The 23,406-nt window shown below is 39.2% G+C and overlaps 1 protein-coding gene across 1 annotated transcript; it reads right to left on the bottom strand.

Moving 5' to 3' along the window:
- Positions 1 to 3,438: 3,438 nt before the first annotated feature.
- LOC138880960 (uncharacterized) lies at positions 3,439 to 4,098 on the bottom strand. Its single transcript, XM_070161147.1, has 2 exons — positions 3,646 to 4,098; positions 3,439 to 3,534 (listed from the first exon to the last, which is right to left on the bottom strand). Exons 1-2 carry the CDS (start codon positions 4,096 to 4,098, stop codon positions 3,439 to 3,441), a joined length of 549 nt encoding a protein of 182 aa, XP_070017248.1.
- Positions 4,099 to 23,406: the final 19,308 nt, after the last annotated feature.

Below are 23,406 nucleotides of genomic sequence, written 5' to 3'. Positions count from 1 at the left end.
TTAAATTCAAAATCGAGGGTTTAGCCATTTTTATCAAAACTTAAGCTTGTGAGCTCGAATTTGAGCGAGATTTTGAGGGATTTTCAGAGATATCGATTGGGTAACGATTCTTAACTCCTTTTTTCTTGTAACCCATTAATCTAAACATGAATTCATCATTTAATTTTGGATTGGAGATGAAATTGGGGAAGAATTGGAATAAAGTTCTTAGACCTAGAATTCGACTTTTGATTGGGAATTTGACGTTAGATTTGGATAATTTTAGTATGCATGAACTCGTGAGGGCGTGAGGATTTTGAAAATATATATTTTACCCGATTCCGAGACGTGGGCCCGAGGGTGTTTTGGTCATTTTACCTAATTTTGCGTATTATCTTAAAATTTAATTGTAGAATCAGTTACTTGAAGTGTTATTTACATTATGCGATTCAATTGAATAGATTTGGGCCATCTGAAGTCGAGTACTCGTGTCAAGAACGTGATTTCAGGTTGACTTTGAGCCGGTTCGAGGTAAGTGGCTTGTCTAACCTTGTGTGGGGGACCTTCCCCTTAGGATTGATATTTTTGATAATTGAAATGCCTTGTACGTGAGGTGACGAGTGCGTACTTGTGCTAATTGGTTGAAATCTGGTTTTCTTTAAGTAATTACTAGCATGTTTCCTTTTCTGTTTCTATTACTTGCATTATTAAGCATAATGTTAGCTTAGGAAAGCATGCCTAACTGACTTAATTTCTTTATTTGTTCAACCTACCTTACTTGAATTCTGTGCAGCATGCTAGGCTAGTATCACTTGTTTCCTTAATATGAAATATTGTCATTTCTGTATATTTTCCTGTTGCTGTTGTGTATTTATTTTGGGACTACGGATGTGAGATTCCGGTAGCTCCCCCTTGTCTGTTTATTTTGGGACTACGGATGTGGGATTTTGGTAGCTCCCCCTTGCCTGTTTATTCTGGGACAACGGATGTGGCATTCCAGTAGATCCCCCTGTACAGTTATATGGAACTACAGGAATGCACCCGGTAGATTCCCCAGTACTGGGTAGTTATATTTGGGACTACGGAACAAGATTTCGGTAGATCCTCACGCACTATGAGTTGGACTACGGGACGGGATCCCGGGAGATCCATTGGATATGTACATATGGGACTACAAGACGATATCCTGGGAGATCCCCGATCGTTATCATTGGTGCTGAGCTGTATTTCCTTTCCATGTTTACCTTGTTTTTGTATGGTCATTGTTGTCATGTACATCCTTTTTATTATCTTCAGGTAGAATTCCATGCTTCAAAAAATTAACGATCTCGTTTCTCCAATACCAGGTTATATTATTGAAATTTACCTCGTTTTTATCTTGGTCGAGTGCTGAATGAAACTGATGTAATACAGAAGCATTTTCTTCATTTGTTACTTCTGCAATGGATGCATGATTTGCTAATGCACCTGCTTCGACATTTTCTTCCCTAGGTATGTGCACGATTTTCCAAGATTGGAATTGCCTAATAAAATCTCATGCCTTTTCCTAATATTACTACATCCTCGCCTTTCTAGCTATATAAGTCCCCTGCATTTGATTGAGCTGTGAGTCGCTTTTGATTATAACCTGCTCTATTCCGAGCTCTCGTGCCAATTCTAAACCTGCAATCACAGCTTCATATTCTACTTCATTATTTGTAATAGGATGGCACTTTATGTCTTGCCTTATAGTTTCTCCCGCAAGTGGGATTAGAACAATGCCTAAACCTGCTCCTTTAACATTCGAGGAGCCATCAGTAAATAGGGTCCAAGTACCTGGATTAGACTTGTTAAATACCTAGAGTTCTTTTTCTGCTTCTGTTACCATCCATGGACTAAAGTCTGCCATGAAATCTGCTAAAACCTGTGATTTCATCGCAGTTCTAGGTTGATATGTGATGTCATATTCACTTAGTTCTATGGACCACTTGGCTAATCTACCTGATAACTCTTGCTTATGCAATATATTTCATAATGGGTAGGCGGTCACAACAGAAATATTGTGACATTGAAAATAAGGCCTTATTTTTTAGATGCCATAATTAACGCTAAAGCAAGTTTTTCTAAATGAGGATATCGAGTTTTAGCATCTAGTAAGGACTTGCTGACATAATAAATTAGAGATTGTTTACCTTTATCTTCTCGAACTAACACTTCACTTACCGCTATTTCTGATACATCGAGATAGATGAATAGCCTTTCACCGTCCTTTGGTTTAGCCAGCAACGGTGGGTTTGACTAGTATGTTTTCAGATTTTTGAGCGCTTGTTGGCATTCTTCAGTCCATTCAAATTGCCTTTGATTTTTCAATACTGAAAAGAACTTAAAACGTTTCTCCGAAGATTTAGAAATAAATATCCCCAATGGTGCTATCCTACCTGTCAACCCTGCACCTCTTTTTTGCTCGTGAGTAAATCTGGTATCTCTTCGATGGCTTTAATCTGTGCTGGATATACTTCAATTCCTCGATTAGAAACAAGGAAACCTAAAAATTTACCTGAATACACGCCAAATGCACACTTCTCGAGATTTAATTTCATATTGAATTTGTGGACAATATGAAACGTATCTGACACATGTTGGATATGATCCACCGCCTGTGGTGACTTGACTAGAATATCATCGATATAAACCTCCATGGTCTTTCCCAGATGTTCTTGAAACATCTTCGTTACTAACCTCTAGTACGTGGCTCCAACACACTTTAGGCCGAAAGGCATAACTTTTTATAACAATAAGTCTCCCTGTCTGTAATAAAGGAAATCTTTTCCTCATCTAAAAGATCCATTTTTATTTGATTATATCCTGAATATGTATCTAAAAAGCTCAACAATTCATGCCCTGCAGTAGCATCAGTTAGTTGATCTATGTGAGGTAAAGAAAAGAATCTTTCAAGAATGCTTTATTTAAGTCAGTATAGTATACACAAACTTACCACTTCCCATTCTTTTTGGGTACCACTATAGTATTAACTAGCCAATTAAGATATTTTACCTCATGTATAGACCCGATTTTTAAAAGCTTTTGTACCTCATCCTGAATTACCTTGTTTTTAAAGGATTCTTGCTTCCTTTTCTTCTGTTTGATAGGTGGATATATTGGATCTTCATTCAGCTTATGGGTCATCACCTTTGGTGGTACACCTATCATATTTGAATACGACCAAGCAAAGCAATCTGCGTTAGCTTCTAAAAATTCAATTAATTTACTTTTCATCTCTAGGCTCAGGTTGGTTCTGATGTAAACTTTTCTGTCTAGCCAATGAATAAACAACACTACTGCTTCGAGTTCCTCAATTGTTGTTTTGATGTTTTCGTTCTCTTTTGGATCTTGAATAGTATTAGGCCTGGAATTTACGTCTGTTTGTCCATCTTTAGTTAAGGTTCATGTTGTTAGATCCTTAACTGAATTCTCTAATTGCTATTTCACATCTACAACGTCATTTTGTATGCTTGAATCTGCCACTGAATTGATACTTCTAGAAGCCTGCTGATCACTACGGATTTGCCTAATTCCCTATTGTGAAGGGAACTTAATAACCTGATGTAAAGTAGATGGAACAATATACATCTCGTGAATCCAAGGTCTGCCGAGAATAATATTTTACGCCCTATCCATATCTATTACTTGAAATTTCGTATCTTTGAATACTCCTTCTACGAATGTAGTGAGTATTATCTCCCCTTTTGTGACAACACTTGAATTGTCAAATCCAGATAAGGTACGTGCTTTGGGTACCAATTTGACATCAGCTTGCATCTCGTTTACCACTCTTAAAAGAATGATATTTATAGAGCTACCTGGATCAATCCAAACTCGTTTTATATTAGTATCATATATAAGTAAAGATATTACCAGTGCATTATTATGTAGGATCAACACACCATCTGCATCTTCACCATCAAATGTCATACTGTATTCTTTCAAAACATGGCGGACTTGCTTCCCGTGGGTGACTGTGATTTTTGACACCTTCTTTGCAGTCGTATATGTCACGCCATTGACCTCCTTCCCTCCACTTATGACATTAACTGCTCTTTTTGGTGACGAAGATTTTGGTGGCTCCCGACTATTCCTCATATATGCTTGCTTACCCTTCTCACTAAACAAATCGGTTAAGTAGCCTTGTTTTAAAAGTGCTCTACTTCACCTTGTAGCAAGCTGAAATCTTTGTGACTGTGATCATTGTTAAACTCGCACCAGAAATCAGGGTTTCTTCTATTTGGGTTCGATCTCATTTCCTTTGGCCACCGCATCTTATCTCCCATGCTTCTCAAAATAGCTACCAACTTAGATGTGCTAACATTGAAACTATTACCACTAATCTTTACTTTTGTGGTACAATTGGTAATCCGCTAATGAAAGCATGAAAAGTAGTGTTCACGTGTTCTGTAATTAGTTGTTTCAATGCCTCATCAACATTTTGATCGTCCCCTTGTTGATTTTTCACATGTGATATTGATCTGTCAGGTGAATTGTCTTGAGAGTGTCGAGGAGAATTTTGGGGTGAAGGGATTGGGGTGGCATTCTCTTGTTGATTTTGCCTGTTCAGCTTATCTTGCTGGTTTTGTTGGTTGTTGTCGTTGGTCGACATGATTTTTTGACAGAAAGATGAATTTGGAAAGTGAAAAGATTATCAGTTTTACGGTAACAAAACCAATATATTAAACCAAAAATTGATATTTTGGTCAAAGCCTATTTTTAGAAGTACTCGGGCTACTAATAATCAAGAAATTCGATATTCTCACAGTGATGAGAAATAGCAAAGTATTTAATAGAAAGCAAAAGAAAATAATTATATTCAATAATAATAAGAATGTCTGTACAAATGATATCTCTTTCCCTTATATACGAGTCTGTAAGTACAACGTCTTTCCCCTTTTATGGCCGATTCATTATGAGCACTAAATACATTAATGAGACGTTATAATTGGTAATCGTAACTGTTTATGAAGATTCTGTAATGCTTGAGATCATTAATTGATGATTCGTGAACCTTTCCTCTTTACTATCTTGATTCATTCTACCGGTGCCTCTTCATGTAATCATTTAAACTTGAGTGACCACACACTTTCCTCTCATGGGTGATTTGCTCGTATCTATTATGACTCGTGCCTCTTTTGATGCACTTTTTCAGCTGTCGCTTTCTTAATGATCCGCGTGTCTTATCAAATCAGTCACTCATATAAATCCACGTGTAATATTTATTTTTACCAATACAAGACATACTTTTATAGAATTTGTAGTATTTAATGGATATTAGTTTTACTTGAGGTGTCAAAATTGTAAGGATCAAAATAATCAAATATTATATGGAAGCAAACAAAGCAAATTCTCAACAACTATAAATCAGACATCAAAAGAGAAATATAGAAAAAGAGACACGACATTTAATGTGGTTCGACCAATTAAGCTATATCCACAAATGGAGATGAGTCGTCCACTATATAAAATAGATTATAAAATATGAGAGAACATCTTTACAAAGAGGCAGGCACAAGTGGTAAAATAACATCTCTCAATTTTCTTTTCCTAAACAAGACTCACAATTTCTTATGGATTACATTGTGGATGCTACTAAGTGAGAAAGAAGGATTTTCAATTTAAAGAAGTCCAATATTTTTCCTCCAAGAAAAAGAACTAGCCTAATATGGAAGATTTATAATTTTCTTTTAGGAAAAAAATCTAATTATAGTAAAAGTATTGCCCTTCTTCCAAGAGAAAGGAAAATCAAATATGTTATAAAAATCAAAGAAACCAAAAAATTTGATGGTGAGCAAGGAGGAACTCAGATGCCTCTCGCGTTTGGTTTTCACGAGCTTCATCGCGAGAAGACAGCCTGGGCAAGAAAACCTCATCGCGATGAGCTTATGCGGCACGAGAGGCACTGTCAGGACCTACGTCTATAAATAGTTGTCAAGGTTGGGGAGACAAATTATATAATAGGGCAATACGCAGAAAATATATAAAAGAGAAGAGCAATTAATCAAGGTTGTGTAGCTGATCATTCACTTTGTCATATCTCAATATTCGGATAATGAACTTTTTATTTTCTAGTTTGTGAGATCTGTTGACTTTGTATATCAATTCGTTCGAAATAAACTATCATATCATGGATTTATTGGGTCTTGAAATTATATAAATATGATAGGAATGAGAACAACAACCTTAGTCACCATCTTCATATCTTGTTTACTCATAAGTTTTACTGGGTACGACTTATATGCCGCTGATAATTAATAGTAACCCTAGTCCATGTCTTGGCAATTTTCAAAATTATCTATCTAAAATTCTGACATTGGAAACTCAAATTATGTCCAACATTAACTTTTAACCAACATTTGTATAGTAAGATTTAGTTTAAAATCGCTTACAGAGACGTGAATTTCTTACATAAACTACTCGTTTCTTCTTTGAATAGCCAACCACTTGCGTACAGTTCCATTGGGAAATTTGACTAAACCATTAAATAAATATTAAGGCCTTTCTATAGATACATGTTTTCCCTTAGTTGTTTCCAAATACAAATCACTCTAAAGAAAATAGAGATATCATTAACTCCAATTTATAGGAATATGGCAAAGTCAGTAGTGAGCTACACAACATTCCTTGCTCTCCTCCTGTGCTTCCTCCTCATTTCATCCACTGGTGGGTACTTCTTAATTTGTCATTTCATTAGTCACTATTCTGAATACAACGTACCGTTCCATATATTTTAATTCCAAAAATAGTGTTTTTATAACAAAATAAGGGTATCTATGATTAAATTCCAAGCTAATTGTAGTCGCTCTCTTTATAAATATTATTCATTATTATCCATTTTTGTTTATTTGGACCCAGAACTACAATTTGATATTAAATAGAATTGCGAGGATTCATCAAAAATCGAATTTTTATAGCTATAATCCTTTCGTAGTACAGGCAGCTAGCACTTGCACATTCATATACGAACTCACTAATATGAAATGATTATCGTTATTGTTATAACTTATAGCAAAAAAAAATCCATATATTTTAACACTTTTTTTAGAAGAAATTTTTATATATTCCAATTAAATTAAATGGTTTTAACCCAAAAAAAAAACTCTTATGATAAGTTGTTGTTCCATGTAGAGATGCAAGCCGCCGAGGGCAAACTTTGTCGAAGGAGGAGCAAGACATTTTCTAGCTCTTGCTTTATTAGTGAACATTGCGACAAAGAGTGTAAAGAGAAAGAGGGGGCAAAGAGGGGTATGTGCATTAAAAAGAGCATATTTGGACGTTTTTGCTACTGCTTTCACAAGTGCAAATAAGCATAAGCATCAAAAGCTCTCAAAGATCTCGTTTCTTATTTATGATAAATAAAAATTGGTGTGTTGTCTTGTTTTGAAAGAATAAAACGCTATCAATTCATTAGAATTGTAGTCATTGTTAGAAAATAGTATCAAATTATGTTTGTATCATCATATTGTATGGTCTTTTTCTTGGGATCCGTATGTTAGTTTTGGTGTCATGTGATTAACTAATCTAAATAAACTTCAAGAAGTTATATGTCGAAGAATTTTTATTCAATTTAGCGTATAAAAAATGACTAGAGTAAATACAACATGTAATTATTATAAGAGGCAGGAAACTACCATCAAGCTTTCATCGTGTGGTTTAACCAAATTATTGATTTCAATTCATCAGATTCAGCTTTCCGTAAATAAGGTGTACGAATTAGCAAATTTAACCGGTAAAAATTACAATGACAATATATGTATACGGTCAGAATCTGGCTTCCCTAATTTTGTATGGTTAATCGAAACTGGGGTGGCAGACCATGGCTCGGCCTCACATTGCATCAAACCATGGCACGAAGATAGATTGCTAAACTCATGAGTCGATGATCGATCAAGATGAGACCAGCCGTGATCGAGACCAAAGCAAGATAGAGACCGAGCGAGATCAAAGGAAACCTACTAAACCGAATAACAGAAAACCGAAATGTATGTGATCGGGCAAGGATCGTGGCAGAAATCTCGGTATATATTGAGTCAAGACCGCACATTTAGCCAATCATGAGATTTTCTTATGTATTTAGAATTGTACCATACGTAGAATTCCTCCACTATATAAAGGGGTTCTAATCATTTTGTAATCATCATATCCACGCATAACAAAGAAATACATTACATTTTCTCTCTTAAGCTCTGTTGTTCAGTTCATGCTTTTTATTAGCATACTCTGTTGGTTCGAGGGTGATCTAGCTTGAAGGCCATAACTGCTCATTATATTGGTTTGCTTTATTTTACAGTTAATTCCTAACATTAATTCTCAGTTTGTGCTAAGTTAAATCACATATTTTTAAGTGATTGCCTGGTACAAATTTTCGTAACACACACTATTGTACACTTGTTCTTTAAAGTGTCTTTGATTACAGTATCAAAAGATGTCAAACTCTCAATCAGCACCTCAACACATTGACAATGATCTCAGCCACCACAGCAGGAATAAGAACATTACACCAGGAAACACAGCACCCCCTACTGGCCTAGATGGAGTTCCGGTTGCAGACCTAATTGATGTCAGTTCACATGTAGCCATCAATGAAAATGTGGCCGTCGATCGCGAAAGCAGCATTCCTAGAGGTACCCGATCAACTACTCAGAATACGCATGGCGGTGAAGATCGTGGGATTAGCCTGCAGGTAATCTTCGAAATGTTGTAGGCCCAACAGGCAACAATAGCTCAGCTCCAAAATCAGAACCATATGCCGAGCATGGTCTAACTCGAGTCGTCCCACGAAGTTGTGCACAAGGTCGAATCGACATAGAGAAAATTGAATGAGAAGGAACCGGAGGCAAATACCGCTATCCTAAAAATGCTCGAAAAGTTGACGAAGCGAATCAAGATAGGAGAAAAGAAGATCGAGGAAAAATATATGAAGGTGGAAACCTATAACTCCATGGTCGACCAAATCCCGGGGGAAGCACCGATATTGAAAGGACTAGTTTCTAAAAAGTTTGTGCAAAAACCCTTCCCTTAAGTGTGACTCCGAAGCCAATCCCCAAGAAGTTCCATATCCCCGAGATTCCTATGTATAATGGGACGACTAATCCAAATGAACACGTCACCTCGTATACATACGCCATCAAAGGAAAAAACTTGGAAGATGAAGATATTGAATCCGTATTGCTGAAGAAATTCGGGGAGACTCTATCGAAGGGTGCCATGATATGGTATCATAATTTACCACCCAATTTTATTGATTCGCTTGCTATGTTTGCATATTCTTTGGTAAAGGCGCACTCTAGAGCCTTTAAGGTTACAAAAAGAAAGTCGGACCTTTTCAAGGTAAGGCAAGAAAGATAACGAGATGCCTAGGGAATTCGTATCTCAGTTCCAAACGAAGAGAATAGATTTGCCACCTGTCACTAACGATTGGGCTGTTCAAGCTTTCACTTAAGGTCTCAACATTTGTAGTTCCAAATCTTCACAGTAGTTGAAGAAAAATTTGATAGAGTATCTAGTTGTAACATGGGCTGATGTACACAGTCGATATCGGTCAAAGATCAGGGTCGAGGATGATCAACTGGGGACTCCTTCGGGGTCCATTTATCCAAATAGGCCCGTGGATAGAATCAAGAGGGATTTCGATCGAGACCCAAGGTCGAATAGAGATCGATATCAATCGTACAATGGAGACCACAGAGGCAGCATGCTTGGATGAAATCGTATCAGCCATCGGACGTATCAAGGATACTAGATCTGGCCCTGTGAAACCCCAACCAAATATGAAAGTATCATGGCTCCCATGGTCATAAAACAAAAGATTGCAGGAAGCTAAGGAAGGAAGAATCTCGATTATTCAACGAGGGGCATCTTCAAGAATTCTTAAGCGATCGGGCTAAGAATCACTTCAAAAATAGAGATTCCACTAGGCAGAATGAGCAGGAGGAGCCACAACACATGATCCACATGATCATTGGAAGGGTTGATATTCCTCAAGGACCAGTATTTAAACGCATCAAGGTGTTAATTACAAGGGAGAAGTGAACTCGGGACTACTTACCGGAAGGGACCTTGTCTTTTAATGACGAGGATACAAAATAGATAGAACAACCCCACAACGATGCAATGGTAATATATGTCCTTATGAGTAAAATTAAAGTTAAACGTCTTTTGATTGATCTAGGTAGCTCGACCAACATTATTTGATAAAGGGTCATAGAACAGCTCGGCTTACAAGATCAATTTATGCCCGCAACCCGACTACTTAATGACTTCAACATGGCAAGCGAAACATCCAAAGGTTAAATTATTTTGCTAGTAAACGTGGTCGGGACCATCTAAAAAACAAAGTTCCATGTGATCGGGGGTGACATGAGGTACAACATACTAATCGGAAGGCCTTGGATCCATAATATGAGGGCAATACCCGTGAATCTTCACCAAGTTCTAAAGTTCATGACATCGGAGGGAGTCAATAACAGTGTACACGGAACAACCCACCGCCAAGGATATGTTTACAATCAAAGAAGTGATACCAGTATGGAAACTTTAATTAGCAAAGGGATAAGTTTCGAAGGGAAAACATGAGGCCAAATAGCAAGCACAATCACCAGCCTCGACCCAACCGGAGGAGATGGGAACTTACGAGGATAATGACTATATGATACCTCGATCCTTCATAATCCCAAATGATTACGACGCCAAAAAATTAATGGTCAAAGAGCTGGAATAGATCATACTGATCGAGCATCTGCCCAATCGAAAGGAATACTTGGCACGATGTTAACTCCCCAGCTCAGGAAAAAACTTATTCAATTTCTTAAATTTAATATGGATTGTTTTGCCTGGTCCTATCTCAATATGACAGGGATCCCACCGGAGATCACTACTCATAAGCTAAACTTGGACCCGATGTTTTGGTGATGAAACAAAAAAGGAGGCATCCATTGGAGGTAAAACACGCTTTCATCAAAGATAAGGTAACCAAATGTCACGACCCTAAAACCGACCTGGTCGTGATGGCGCCTATCGTAAATCTAGGCCAACCGACACAGTTCCCAAATCAATTTATTATTCTACAAAAGTCATTTTTAAGCCATTAATTAATAAGAAATCTCATAATATAAGTCTAAATAACCAGTGCGGAAAACATAACACAAGCCCGACATTGGGGTGTCACAAGTCTCCGACATCTACTAAGGTCTGAATACAACCAAGAGTCTAAAATTATACTGAAAATAGTCTAAGGAAGATAATAAAGAGAAGAGCAGGGATGCGAATGCTAGGAAGCTACCTTGCTAACTCCGATGAACCTACCTCTGAGTAATCAACACCCGCTACCGGGTTCAGAAATACCTAAATCTGCACACAAGGTGCATGGAGTAATATGAGTACGCCAACTCAGAAAGTAATAAGAGTAAATAAAGACTGAGCAGTAAGAAAACTCATAATCCACGTCATAATACCACAGTAAGTACAATGTGTTTCCAAAATAGTATATTAATCAAATCATTTCGTTAAAAATCCAGTTTTCGGTAGAAATCGGTTGAAGATGTGTAAAAATCCATTTAAAACATCTTTCAGCAGTTTTCAAACAAGTGATGAAATAGCGAGTAGAAATGAAGAAAATATAGTCGGCCCCTCGGGCAAAAACTCACTCGTATACAGCCCCTCGGGTAAAATGAATCATAAACAACTCCTCGCGCAAAATATAAACATAACCAGCCCATCGGGCTACCTCACAATCACTCGTAATCAGCCCCTCGTGCAACATCATAAATCAAAAATAGCCCCTCGGGCAACATCACATCACTTACACTGGGTACTCACGCTCGCTGGGGGTGTTCGGACTCCTGAGGGGCTACTACAACCCAAGCGCTATAACATGCCATCTCGTGGCATAATCAATCAGGTCCTCGGCCTCACATAAGAAGCCACCTCGTGGCGTAATAAATCAAGCCCTTGGCCTCTCATACATCACAAATCAGTACAACATGTTGCAGCGCGCAACCCGATCCCATGATATCCTCACAACACAGGCCCTCGGCTTCACTCAATTAGAAACCTCTCAAGTCACTCGGGCTACAGTAAAATAGGATGCTCAGTCGAAATATCATTTAAAGTATCAAACGGAGTAAATAAGGCCAAGTTACGAAATCAGTAAAACATAGCATGACTGAGTGCATTTATTTAATCAAAACAGTGAGGAATTTCAGTAAAGAAAACCCCTAAGGGTCCCAATAGTTAGCACGAAGCACAAATATGGCATCCAGCACAAAACATAGTAGTAGTTTCCAAAACACAATAATATCAAATAGTTTTCAATCAAATACGCGTCATAATAGTCATACGAGATGGACCAAGTCACAATCCCCAATGGTGCACGACCTCACGTTCATCATCTAGCATGTGTGTCACCTAAAAGTAGTGAAGCGATGTGAAATCCAGGGTTTCATACCCTCGGGACAACATTTATAATAATTACTTACCTTAAACTGGTCAAAACTCTAGCCCGCGATGCATCTGCCTCTCGACTCGGCCTCCAAATGCACCTAATCTAACCAAAATCAGTATATTATCATCAATAACTCTTCAAATTTTCTTCTATATTCCCCAATTTTTACCCCAAATTCCCAAATTAAATGATAAAAATTAAGACATAATCATGCGATTTAACCAAATTTGAGTGAAGAACACTTACCCCAATCAATCCTCTGAAAATCACCTCCAAAATCGCCTTCTCCCGATCTCTCTAATGAATTTTGAGATTATGGACCTAACCCTCAATTTTTAACTTAAACATTCTGCCCAGGTGCGCCCTTCTTCGCGAATGCGGTCAAAGCCTCGCATTCGTGAAGCACAAAAATCCAATGCTCAAATTTCCTCTTTTGCGAACACGAGTACCCTATTGCGAACGTGCAGCTCCACCTGCCAGGCCCTTCACGAACGCGTTGAACTCTACGCGAACGCGTAGAAGAAATCCTTGGGGTCCAGCTATTCCATCTTTCCTCTTCGCGAACGCACTCAACTCCCCGCGTTTGCAATCCTTCCACTGGCCACACCTTCGTGAACGCGAGCTCCCCTTGGCGAACGCGAAGAACAAATCTCTACAACAAAAATACCAGAAAATCTGCTACCTTTCCAAAGTCCAAAATGATTCGTTAACCACCCGAAACTCATACAAGGCCCCCGGGACCTCAACCAAACATGCCAACACATCCCATAACATCATTCAAACTTAGTCGATCCTTCGAATCACTCAAAACAACACCAAAACACCGAATCAACCTCGAATTCAAGCCTAAGAGCTTATAAACTTTAAAATCCACAAATGATGCCGAAACCTATCAAATCACCTCCGAATGACCTGAAATTTTTCACACACATCCCAAATAGCACAACAGACCTACTTCAATTTCCGGAACTCCAATCCGACTTCTATATCAAGATTTCCACTGCCGACTAGATTATGCCAAATTTCCAATTTCGCTAATTCAACCCTAAATCTACCACGGACCTCTAAAATATATTCCGGGCACGATCCCAAGCCCAAAATCACCTAATGGAGCTAGCCAAAACATAAAAATCCAAATCCGAGATCGAATACCAAAAAGTGAAACTTGGTCAAACTTTTCAAATTTAAAGCTTCAAGCTGAGAATTGTTCTTCCAAATCTATTCTGATTATCCTGAAAATAAAATCCGACGATTCGCATAAGTCATAATACATCATACGAGGCTAGTCATGCCCAAGAACCGGCGAGCGAAGTGCGAATGCTCAAATAGACCGATCAGGTCGTTACATCATCCCCCACTTAAACATATGTTCATCCTCGAACGTGCCCAGAGTTGTTTAAAAAACTATCCAATCGTTGTATAACCTTACCATGCACATACCTGGGGGTGATCCCACGTCACTCTATCCCCAATAGGTCCGATAACACAACATAACTGAAATTTCATAATTCACCCTAGCTTTTAACCTTAGAACTAGTTTTCAACTTCTGAAATTATCTATAAGATCAGAATCTCACATCTACACACAGAATAAGTCTAAAGACGTTGTATCAAGCCAAAACCGCAATTCAAGATGAAAATCACATGATATAACACATAACTCAAACACTCATAGTGATAACTTATAATCGCAACAGTTGTTCAAACAACCCAATTATAGTAATAATCCTCTTATCAAACCATGGCCATATTCTAATACTTTCGTATACTGCCAATGATGAATGAAACATACAGAAAGTCATAACCATTCCTCAGGTCGACTAGTCATGGAGCTCCCTCTCCTTCGGCAAGGACCATAGTAAATTTCTATGCCGAATCTCGATATTATCCTTCCAACATGCTGAAATCGAATTTGATAGTATTCATTCTAGATCCCAATGACCTCATCTCATCCAACATGACTACTCTAGTGGCATGACACAACAATACAATCTAAATCCACAACCCGTGCGACCCGCGCACCAATAAGCAACAATCCAAATGTACTCAAATCATGGAAAAATGACTCAAATGAGAGAGTTGTACTGCAAGCTCACCAGTACCGCCATAACATAATGCTGAGAACCCATCACACATTGTAGAACCAGAACACATAAACCTAAACCGAAGAATCATACCTCCACATAACTTCGCAGCAATGTGTGACCCTATCCAAACACAGGTCCATATGATACACCTCAAGTCACTATGCTCAAAATCAACAACCACACACAATTTGATGCCTAGTACCAAAAGCAAATCATCATAACCACGCGAAACAAATGACATAACACCACACAAACTCGAAAGGATATAACCAATACGCCATCCACCGAGCAATACCTAATACTTTTTCCACTCGAATTCCACTATGAGACCCCAATAGAACCGCACCATATGTGCCTATAACTAACAAATTATAACGCCTCACAACACGGAAATGTAACTCATAGATCACCCCAGAACACGAATAAGCTCAATAACCATCGAACAACGCATCTCTCAACAATAGCAATTCGGAGTCAACAAAGTCGACTCGATGCAGAACACACATCCATATTGGCCTACTAACGAACCCCCTATCAAGGAGTTCCTAAAGCTATTTATTCAACTCCCTTAACTCCACCGGTGCCATACGATACGGTGCCCGACACCAAATCAATACCGAAATTAACAACCCTGTTCGACTACAACAACTTTGTCCGGTGGCATGTTCGGCAACAGAAAACACATCCAGAAAATCCCTCACCACCGGAACTGAATCAATAGTAGGAGTCTCTGCACTAACATCCCTCATAAAGGCCAAATAAAAAAAGACAACCCTTCCCAACCATCCACTGGGTCTTCAAAAATGAAATCACCCTACCGGGAACATAATCCGTGGTATTCCCGGCATAGCCAACGTCGCCATTTTAGCGCAACAGTCTAAAATATCACGACACAGAGACAAACTGTCCATACCTAATATCACATCAACATCTACCATGCTAAGCGATGAAGATCCACTCGGGTCTCCAGACCCCCAATATTTGCCACACAAGATCGATATACGCAGTCCACAACTATGATATAACCTGTTTATGAGAACTCTAGCCCCAAATCCATAAAGCGTACGAATCACCATATCTGATCCAAACTCTACCGCTTGAATATATAACACACCTCTAACACTCAATCATTCCACGAGGGCTACTCCTAGAATTCTTCTGTGTTACCAAACAAACTTGAATATCAGCAGTCGATCCAACAAGATAGCACCGCAATACCAATGTAGTACCCTTAACTCAAACACATTGCCCTTTCTAAAATGAATACCCTCATCAAGCCGCACCAATTAGTGATATTATTTGCCTAATCATCTAAAATTGCCCATGTTGTCTAAGAAATTATGACCTTCCTTTCATAACTGAACAGTGACCTTACACATGCAAATCTCAATCCCACACAACATACCGCATATACCATACCATCCTATAATAAACATGAGAACTTCATATCCATTCCGAGCCAAAAGAAACTACATACTCAACTAGCCGAGAACTTTCCATTTGATCGCATCCAAAAGAAAATCACTATTCATCACATGTTTCTCACGCCAATAGAAAAAATACATCTCTAATTGTGGTAGAAACCATCAAGAATTCTCCGAATCCCATTTGCACAAAACCAAACCGTCAGGACTGAATCCTTCTAGCTCAAACAAGGTACACAGGTCACCCAAAACCCAAGAGCATTGCCACAAGACACCTGTAGAAACTCATTACCTCAGAAGCACCCAAAGAACTAATTATATCCCTTACCATACCGATCTGGCCTACTACCAAGCTATCCTATTTATCCAAATTTCTTTTGAATTACCTTCGAATTGATACTTCTTTTTGCCATAATACCGTAATCCTCAGCCCAGACTCACCACACGAGACCCAAGCATAAAACTACACCTTCTAAGACTTATAAGCTGCTGAATACTCTCTTAAATATCCCCAAAAGTACCACATTCAAAATACTTACCCTGAAGAGACTTCCTGTGAATCCAAAGCCCTTACCTTCACCTTCCTGATACTGATATGCAAAATCCTATAATTGATATAGAAGTGCCACAAGTCTTGACACTCTCCAATGTAAGCCCCCGTTCCTAGCCAAATATACATCATGAAGATCTCTAATTACTACATGTAAATCTTGAATCCTTCAAAACCATTTCGAAAGTCATCCACTCTACTCAGGTTCCAATTAGACTGATCAAATGAACCAAACGACCTGTGCCCCATTAGAACAGCAACACATATGGAAGCAACCTATCCTTCTAAGCAGCCGAGTAATCCCTTACTCCATACTCGTTACATCTTTTTCAACAAAACTAATTCATCCAACGTTTCTCATATACCCATAAGCATAACACAACCTTTATAAAAAAAATCTTTACTCGGGCCATCCTCGATCTCAACCCCTGTAAGCCATAACTGATTTGCCTGAATACCTCAAACTGAAATCGATATGACATTCAACCGCGCAATCAACTTATCAATAGCAGACTCCCCCACTTAGCTCAAATCCATAGGCCAAAACACCCAAAAACTCACAATACCCATACTCTATTGATGCCATAATACCATAGTGAGGTTTAACTAAATCCTCGTGCAACATAAACCATCTAGTATATTCAAATCATCTGCCAATCTCGCATTCACCCTCGTAATAGTCAAGACATCTCTCATACCCAATCCAAACTCAAACTGCAGCACATATAATTCACTGGTAAAAGAGGACTTTCAACAAACAACATAGGGATCACACAAACTTCAGAACACTCCGCAGGAGATAACCCACCTACTTTGCCTCAAACTGACATCTCTTCATACCCTTCCACCGTCACACACATCACACTATCAATTAATCTTCCTGAGTCTGAACTCATATCACAACATGAAATCTACTTTACTTTCCAACTAGATAATATGAAAAGATCTTTCAATACACCCATAACTCGGGGCTCCACATCAAATCAAAATGGAAATCAAGCATCAAATAGTTCTTTCTACCCTCAAGTACACCCCTGTCATCACATTCAAATCATATGAACACATCTCGCAGTCACATCATACTCATCACATAGCCATAAAGTCATCACTTCCACTAATAGGGACACTACCGAATATAAATCTAGAAACACGTGCTTACACAATCAACACCTCAGTGTTCAAGCTATAGGCAAAACCCAACCTTAAGTCCTCCAGACTGGCCCAACATCAACACACAAAAATGACATCTCACCCTTCGATCTGGGAATCACAAGCCATTGATGCATAGCTGATATCGAGCGCTCCATGCACGCATACGAATGCGTGGAAGAAATTCAAAGAGTTACATTTAAAATTGAATCAATGTTGCACGATAAAAATTCAAGAATGCGGGATTTCCTAAAGGTTCTACAGCCTTTCGAAGATAAGTACAGATATCTCTGTACTAATCCGTGAGACTGTATTAAACCTGCTCATGACTCGTGAGACCTATGTAACCTAGGCTCTTATACCAACTTGTCACGACCCTAAAATGGACTCAATCGTGATGGCGCCTACCGTGAAACTAGGCCAGCCGACACAATTCCCAAATCAAACCATTATTCTATAAAAGTCATTTTTAGGCCATTAATTAACAAGAAATCTCATAATATAAGTATAAATAACCAGTGTGGAAACAAAGCACAAGCCCGACAGCGGGGTGTCACAAGTCACGGGCATCTACTAAGGTCTTAATACAATGAAGAGTCTGAAATTATACTAAAAACAGTCTAACAAAAATAAAAGGGAGAAGAGCAGGGATGCGAAAGCCAGATAGCTACCTTGCTAACTCCGATGAACCTGCCACTGAGTAATCAACACCCGCTAACAGGTTCAGAAATGCCTGAATCTACACACAAGGTGCATGGAGTAATGTGATACGCCAACTCAGTAAGTAATAAAAGTAAATAAAGATTATGCAGTAAGAAAATACATAATCCGCATCATAACACCATAGTAAGTATAGTATGTTTCCAAAACAGTATATAAATCAAATCATTTCCTTAAAAATCCAGTTTCGGTAGAAATCAGTTGAAGATGTGTAAAAATCCATTTAAGACATCTTTCAGCAGTTTTCAAACAAGTGATGAAATAGTGAGTAGAAATGATGAAAACATAGTCGCCCCTCGGGCAAAAACTAACTCGTATATAGATTCTTAGGGAAAATGAATCATAAATCGCCCCTCGGGAAAAATATCAACAGAACCAGCCCCTCGGGCTACATTACAATCACTCGTAATCAGCCCCTCGGGCAACAAAATAAATCAAAAACAGCCCCTCGGGCAACATCACATCACTCGCACTAAGTACCCGTGCTCACTGGGGGTGTTCAGTCTCCGCAGGGGCTACTACAGCCCAAGCGATATAACAAGCCATCTCATGGCATAATCAATCAGGCCCTCAGCCTCACATAACAAGACACCTCGTGGAGTCATAAATCAGGACCTTAGCCTCTCATATATCACAAATCAGTACAACATGTTGCGGTACGCAGCCCGATCCCATGATATCTTCACAACACAAGCACTCGACCTCACTCAGTCAGAAACCTATCAAGCCACTCGGGCTACAGTAAAATAGGATGCTTAGTTGAAATATCATTTAAAGTATCAAACGGAGTAACTAACTCCGAGTTATGAAATCAGTAAAACATAGCATGACTGAGTATACTTATTAAATCAAAATAATGAGGAATTTCATTAAAGAAAACCTGTAAGGGTCCAAATAGTTGGCACGAGGCCCAAATATGGTATCTAGCCCAAAATATAGTAATACTTTCCAAAACATAATAATATCAAATAGTTTTCAATAAAATACACGACATAATAGTTGTACGGGACGGACCAAGTCACAATCCCCAACGGTGGACAAACCCGCACTCGTCATCTAGCATGTGCGTCACCTCAAAGTAGTGAAACGATGTGAAATCTGGGGTTTCATGCCCTCAGGACAACATTTACAATCATTACATACCTCAAACTGGTCCAAACTCTAGCCTGCGATGCCCTTGCCTCTCGACTCAGCCTCCAAATGCACCAATTCTAACCAAAATCAGTATATTATCATCAATATACGCTAAAGGAACAAATCCCAAGCAAAAATAATCAAATTAACTCAAAATCCCGATATTGGCTCAAACCCGGCCATCGAGCCCACGTCTTGGAACCCGATAAAAATCATAAAACTGGAAAACTCATTCTCCCACGAGTCTACCCATATTAAATTCACTAAAATCTGATATTAAATGGTCATCCAAATCCTCAAAATCAACTCTCCAAATTTTCTTCCATTTTCCCCAATTTTCACCCCAAATTCCCAAATTAAATGATAAAAATCAAGACATAATCATGGGATTTTACTAAATTTGAGTGAAGAACACTTAACACAATCAATCCTCTGAAAATCCCCTCCGAAATCGCCTTATCCCAAGCTCTCCAATGAATTTTGAGATTATAGATCAAAACCCTCAATTTTTAACTTAAACATTCTGCCGAGGTACACCCTTCTTCGCAAATGTGGTCAAAGCCTCATGTTCGCGAAGCACAAAAATCCACTGCTCAAATTTCCTCTTTCGCGAATGCGAGTACCCTCTCGCGAACGCGTAACTCCACCAGCCAGACCCTTTGTGAAGGCGTTGACCTCTACGCGAACGCATAGAAGAAATCCTTGGGGTCCAGCAGTTCCATCTTTCCTATTCACGAACGCACTCAACTCCCCGCGTTTGAGATCCTTCCACTGGCCACACCTATGCGAATGCGAGCTCCCCTTCGCGAACTCGAAAAACAAATCTCTGCAACAAATATAATAGAAAATCTGTTGCCTTTCCAAAGTCCAAAATGATTCCTTAACCACCCGAAACTCACCCGAGGCCCCCAGGACCTCAACCAAATATGCCAACACATCCCATAATATCATTCAAACATAGTGGATCCTTCGAATCACTCAAAACAATACCAAAACACCATATCAACCTCGGATTCAAGCCTAACAACTTATAAACTTTCCTATTCCACAAACAGCGCTGAAACCTATCAAATCACTTCCGAATGACCTAAAATTTTGCACACATGTCCCAAATAGCAAAATGGACCTACTCTAATTTCTGGAACTCCAATCCGACCTCTATATCAAGATTTCCACTGTCGACCGGAAAAAGTCAAATTTCCAATTTCGCCAATTCAAACCTAAATCTACCACGGACCTCCAAGATACATTCTGGACGCACTCCCAATTACAAAATCACCTAACAGAACTAGCCAAATCATAAAAATCTAAATCCAAGATCGAATACTAATTAGTCAAACTTGATCAAACCTTTCAAATTCAAAGCTTTAAGATAAGAATTGTTCTTCCAAATCTATTCCAATTATCCTGAAAACTAAAACCGATGATTCACATAAGTCATAGTACATCATACAGGGCTAGTCATGCCCGAGAACTGGCCAGCAAAGTGAAAATACTCAAAACGACCGGTCGGGTTGTTACACCAAACTTCTCAAAATAGGATCCATCTAGGAGGTAAAATATCCTAATGGTTAGTGAATGTAGTAGTAGTCCCTAAAAAGGGAAAAACTTAGGACGTGCGTAGACTACAAAGACCTATATAAAGCATGCCCAAGGATTTTTTTCTTTTACCTAACATCGATCGCATGATCAATGCCACGGTCGACCACGAGATTCTCAATTTTCTCCATGCCTACGCCAGGTACAGCCAAAATACAGATGGAGCTCAACCCAGAAAAGTGCACATTTGGGGTTGGCTCAGGCAAGTTTCTCAGGTTCATGGTGTCCAATCGGGGGATCAAGATCAACCTCGATAAAATCAAAGCTATCGAGGATATCACAGTCATAGATAATGTAAAGGTCGTGCAGAGGCTAATGGGGCACATAGCCGCCCTAGGATGATTCTTTTCGATATCCTCAGATAGGAGTCACCGATTCTTCTCACTTCTTATGATGAAGAGCAATTTTGCATAGAACCCAAAATGTCAGCAGGTTTTGGTAGAACTAAAGTGGTACTTATTGAGCCCACTGCTGCTTCATACCCCGAAAGTGGACAAACAACTTTACTTGCACTTGGCAGAATCGAAGATAGCGGTAAGTGGATTCCTGGTCCGAGAAGTACAAGATACGCAATTCCCTATCTATTATGTTAGTCGGACCTTAGGTGATGCCGAAACTAGGTATCCTCATTTAGAAAAGTTAGCGCTCGCTTTGATAAATGCCTATAGGAAATTAAAATCATATTTTCAATGTCATTCCATATGTGTTGTAACAACTTTTCCACTTCGAAATATTTTGCATAAACCCGAGCTTTCGGGGCGATTGGCCAAATGGGCCGTGTAACTCAGTGGGTACGATATTGACTATCGACCCGAATAGCCATCAAGTCTCAAATCATGGCAGACATCTTGTATGACTTCACGCTGGACCTAGTACCCGAGGTTGAAAGAGAATTGTTAGTCAACTCGGCTGCATATTCGAGGATCTGGACCCTCTTTATGGACGGTGCTTCGAATGTAAAGGGTTCCGGACTCAGCAACGTGTTGAAACCACCCACAGGTAATGTGGTTAGACAATCTATTAGAACTGTAAAATTGACTAACAATGAGGCCAAAAATGAAGCCGGCCATGATTGCAAGTCTCGAACTAGCTAAAGGCTTGGGAGTAGAGTGGATCGAAGCCCAATGCGACTCCCTTCTTGTTGTAAATCACGTTAACGGGACCTTTGAAGTTTGGGAGGAACGAATGCAAAGATACTTGGACAAGCTACAAGTAACTCTACACCGGTTCAAAGAATGGACTTTTCAATATGTTCCTCGAGATCAAAATAGCAAAGCCAAAGCCCTCGCAAACTTAGGCTCGTCAGTCGAAGAACTCAATTTGGGGGTTGTCATACAACTCATGAGGTCAGTGGTTGAAGATGGCCATGCCAAGATAAATTCCACAAGATTGACTTTGATTGGATAAATAAGTACATAGAGTATTTGAAGAATAGAATACTTCCTTTAGATCAGGAGGAATCAAGGGCCCTGCGAACGAAGGCAACCCAATTTAGCTTATCCGAGGATGGAACCTTACTCAGAAGGATGTTCGATGGTCCGCTAGCGATATGTCTGGGACCAGGTGATACCGAATATGTTTTGAGGGAAGTCCATGAAGGCACATGCGGGAACCACTCAGGCACCGAATCACTAGGTTTGAAAGGTAATCAGAGCCAGCTATTACTGCATTGATATGGAAAATGATGCAAAGGAGTTTGTGAAAAAATGTGATAAATGTCAAAGACATGCTTTGATGATTCATCATCCCATGGAGATGCTGCATTCGATTCTATCCCCATGGACGTTAATGAAGTGGGGGATGGATATCGTCTGCCCTCTTCCATCGTCACCAGGTAAGGCTCAATTTGTTTTATTTATGACTAACTATTTTTCTAAGTGGGTTGAAGCGCAGTCCTACCAGAAGGTTAGGGAAAAAGAAGTCATCGACTTCATCTGGTGACCATATCGTATGTCGATTCAGGATACTATTCGAAATTGCCTATGACAACGGAATACAGTTTGTCGGCGGCAAGTTGACCAAATTTCTCGAATGCCTCAAAATCAAAAGGTTCTTATCAACCCCATATCACCTTAGTAGAAATGGGCAAGCATAATCAACCAACAAAACCATAATACAAATACTCAAGAAAAGGTTGGCTGACACCAAAGGAAAATGGAGAGATCTCCTGCCCGAAGTCATTTGTGCATCTCACAACTTCTAAGTCCTGTACCGGGGAGGTGATGCAAGCATAGCTCAGCCAGTGGGATCTATAGCTGGTTCATTATCATCAGTTCGCCCCCATGGGCAATGTCCCCA

Source organism: Nicotiana sylvestris, chromosome 11 (assembly GCF_000393655.2).
Source record: "Nicotiana sylvestris chromosome 11, ASM39365v2, whole genome shotgun sequence".
Classification (NCBI taxonomy): domain Eukaryota; kingdom Viridiplantae; phylum Streptophyta; class Magnoliopsida; order Solanales; family Solanaceae; genus Nicotiana; species Nicotiana sylvestris.
This window is presented reverse-complemented; position numbering and strand designations above follow the sequence as displayed.

Coding starts and splice junctions, on each gene's coding strand:
- LOC138880960 (XM_070161147.1), bottom strand. CDS start 4,098: ATGAGGAATAGTCGGGAGCCACCAAAATCTTCGTCACCAAAAAGAGCA. Junction 3,535..3,645: donor TCAAAGATACGAAATTTCAA/GTAATAGATATG, acceptor CCTTCACAATAG/GGAATTAGGCAAATCCGTAG.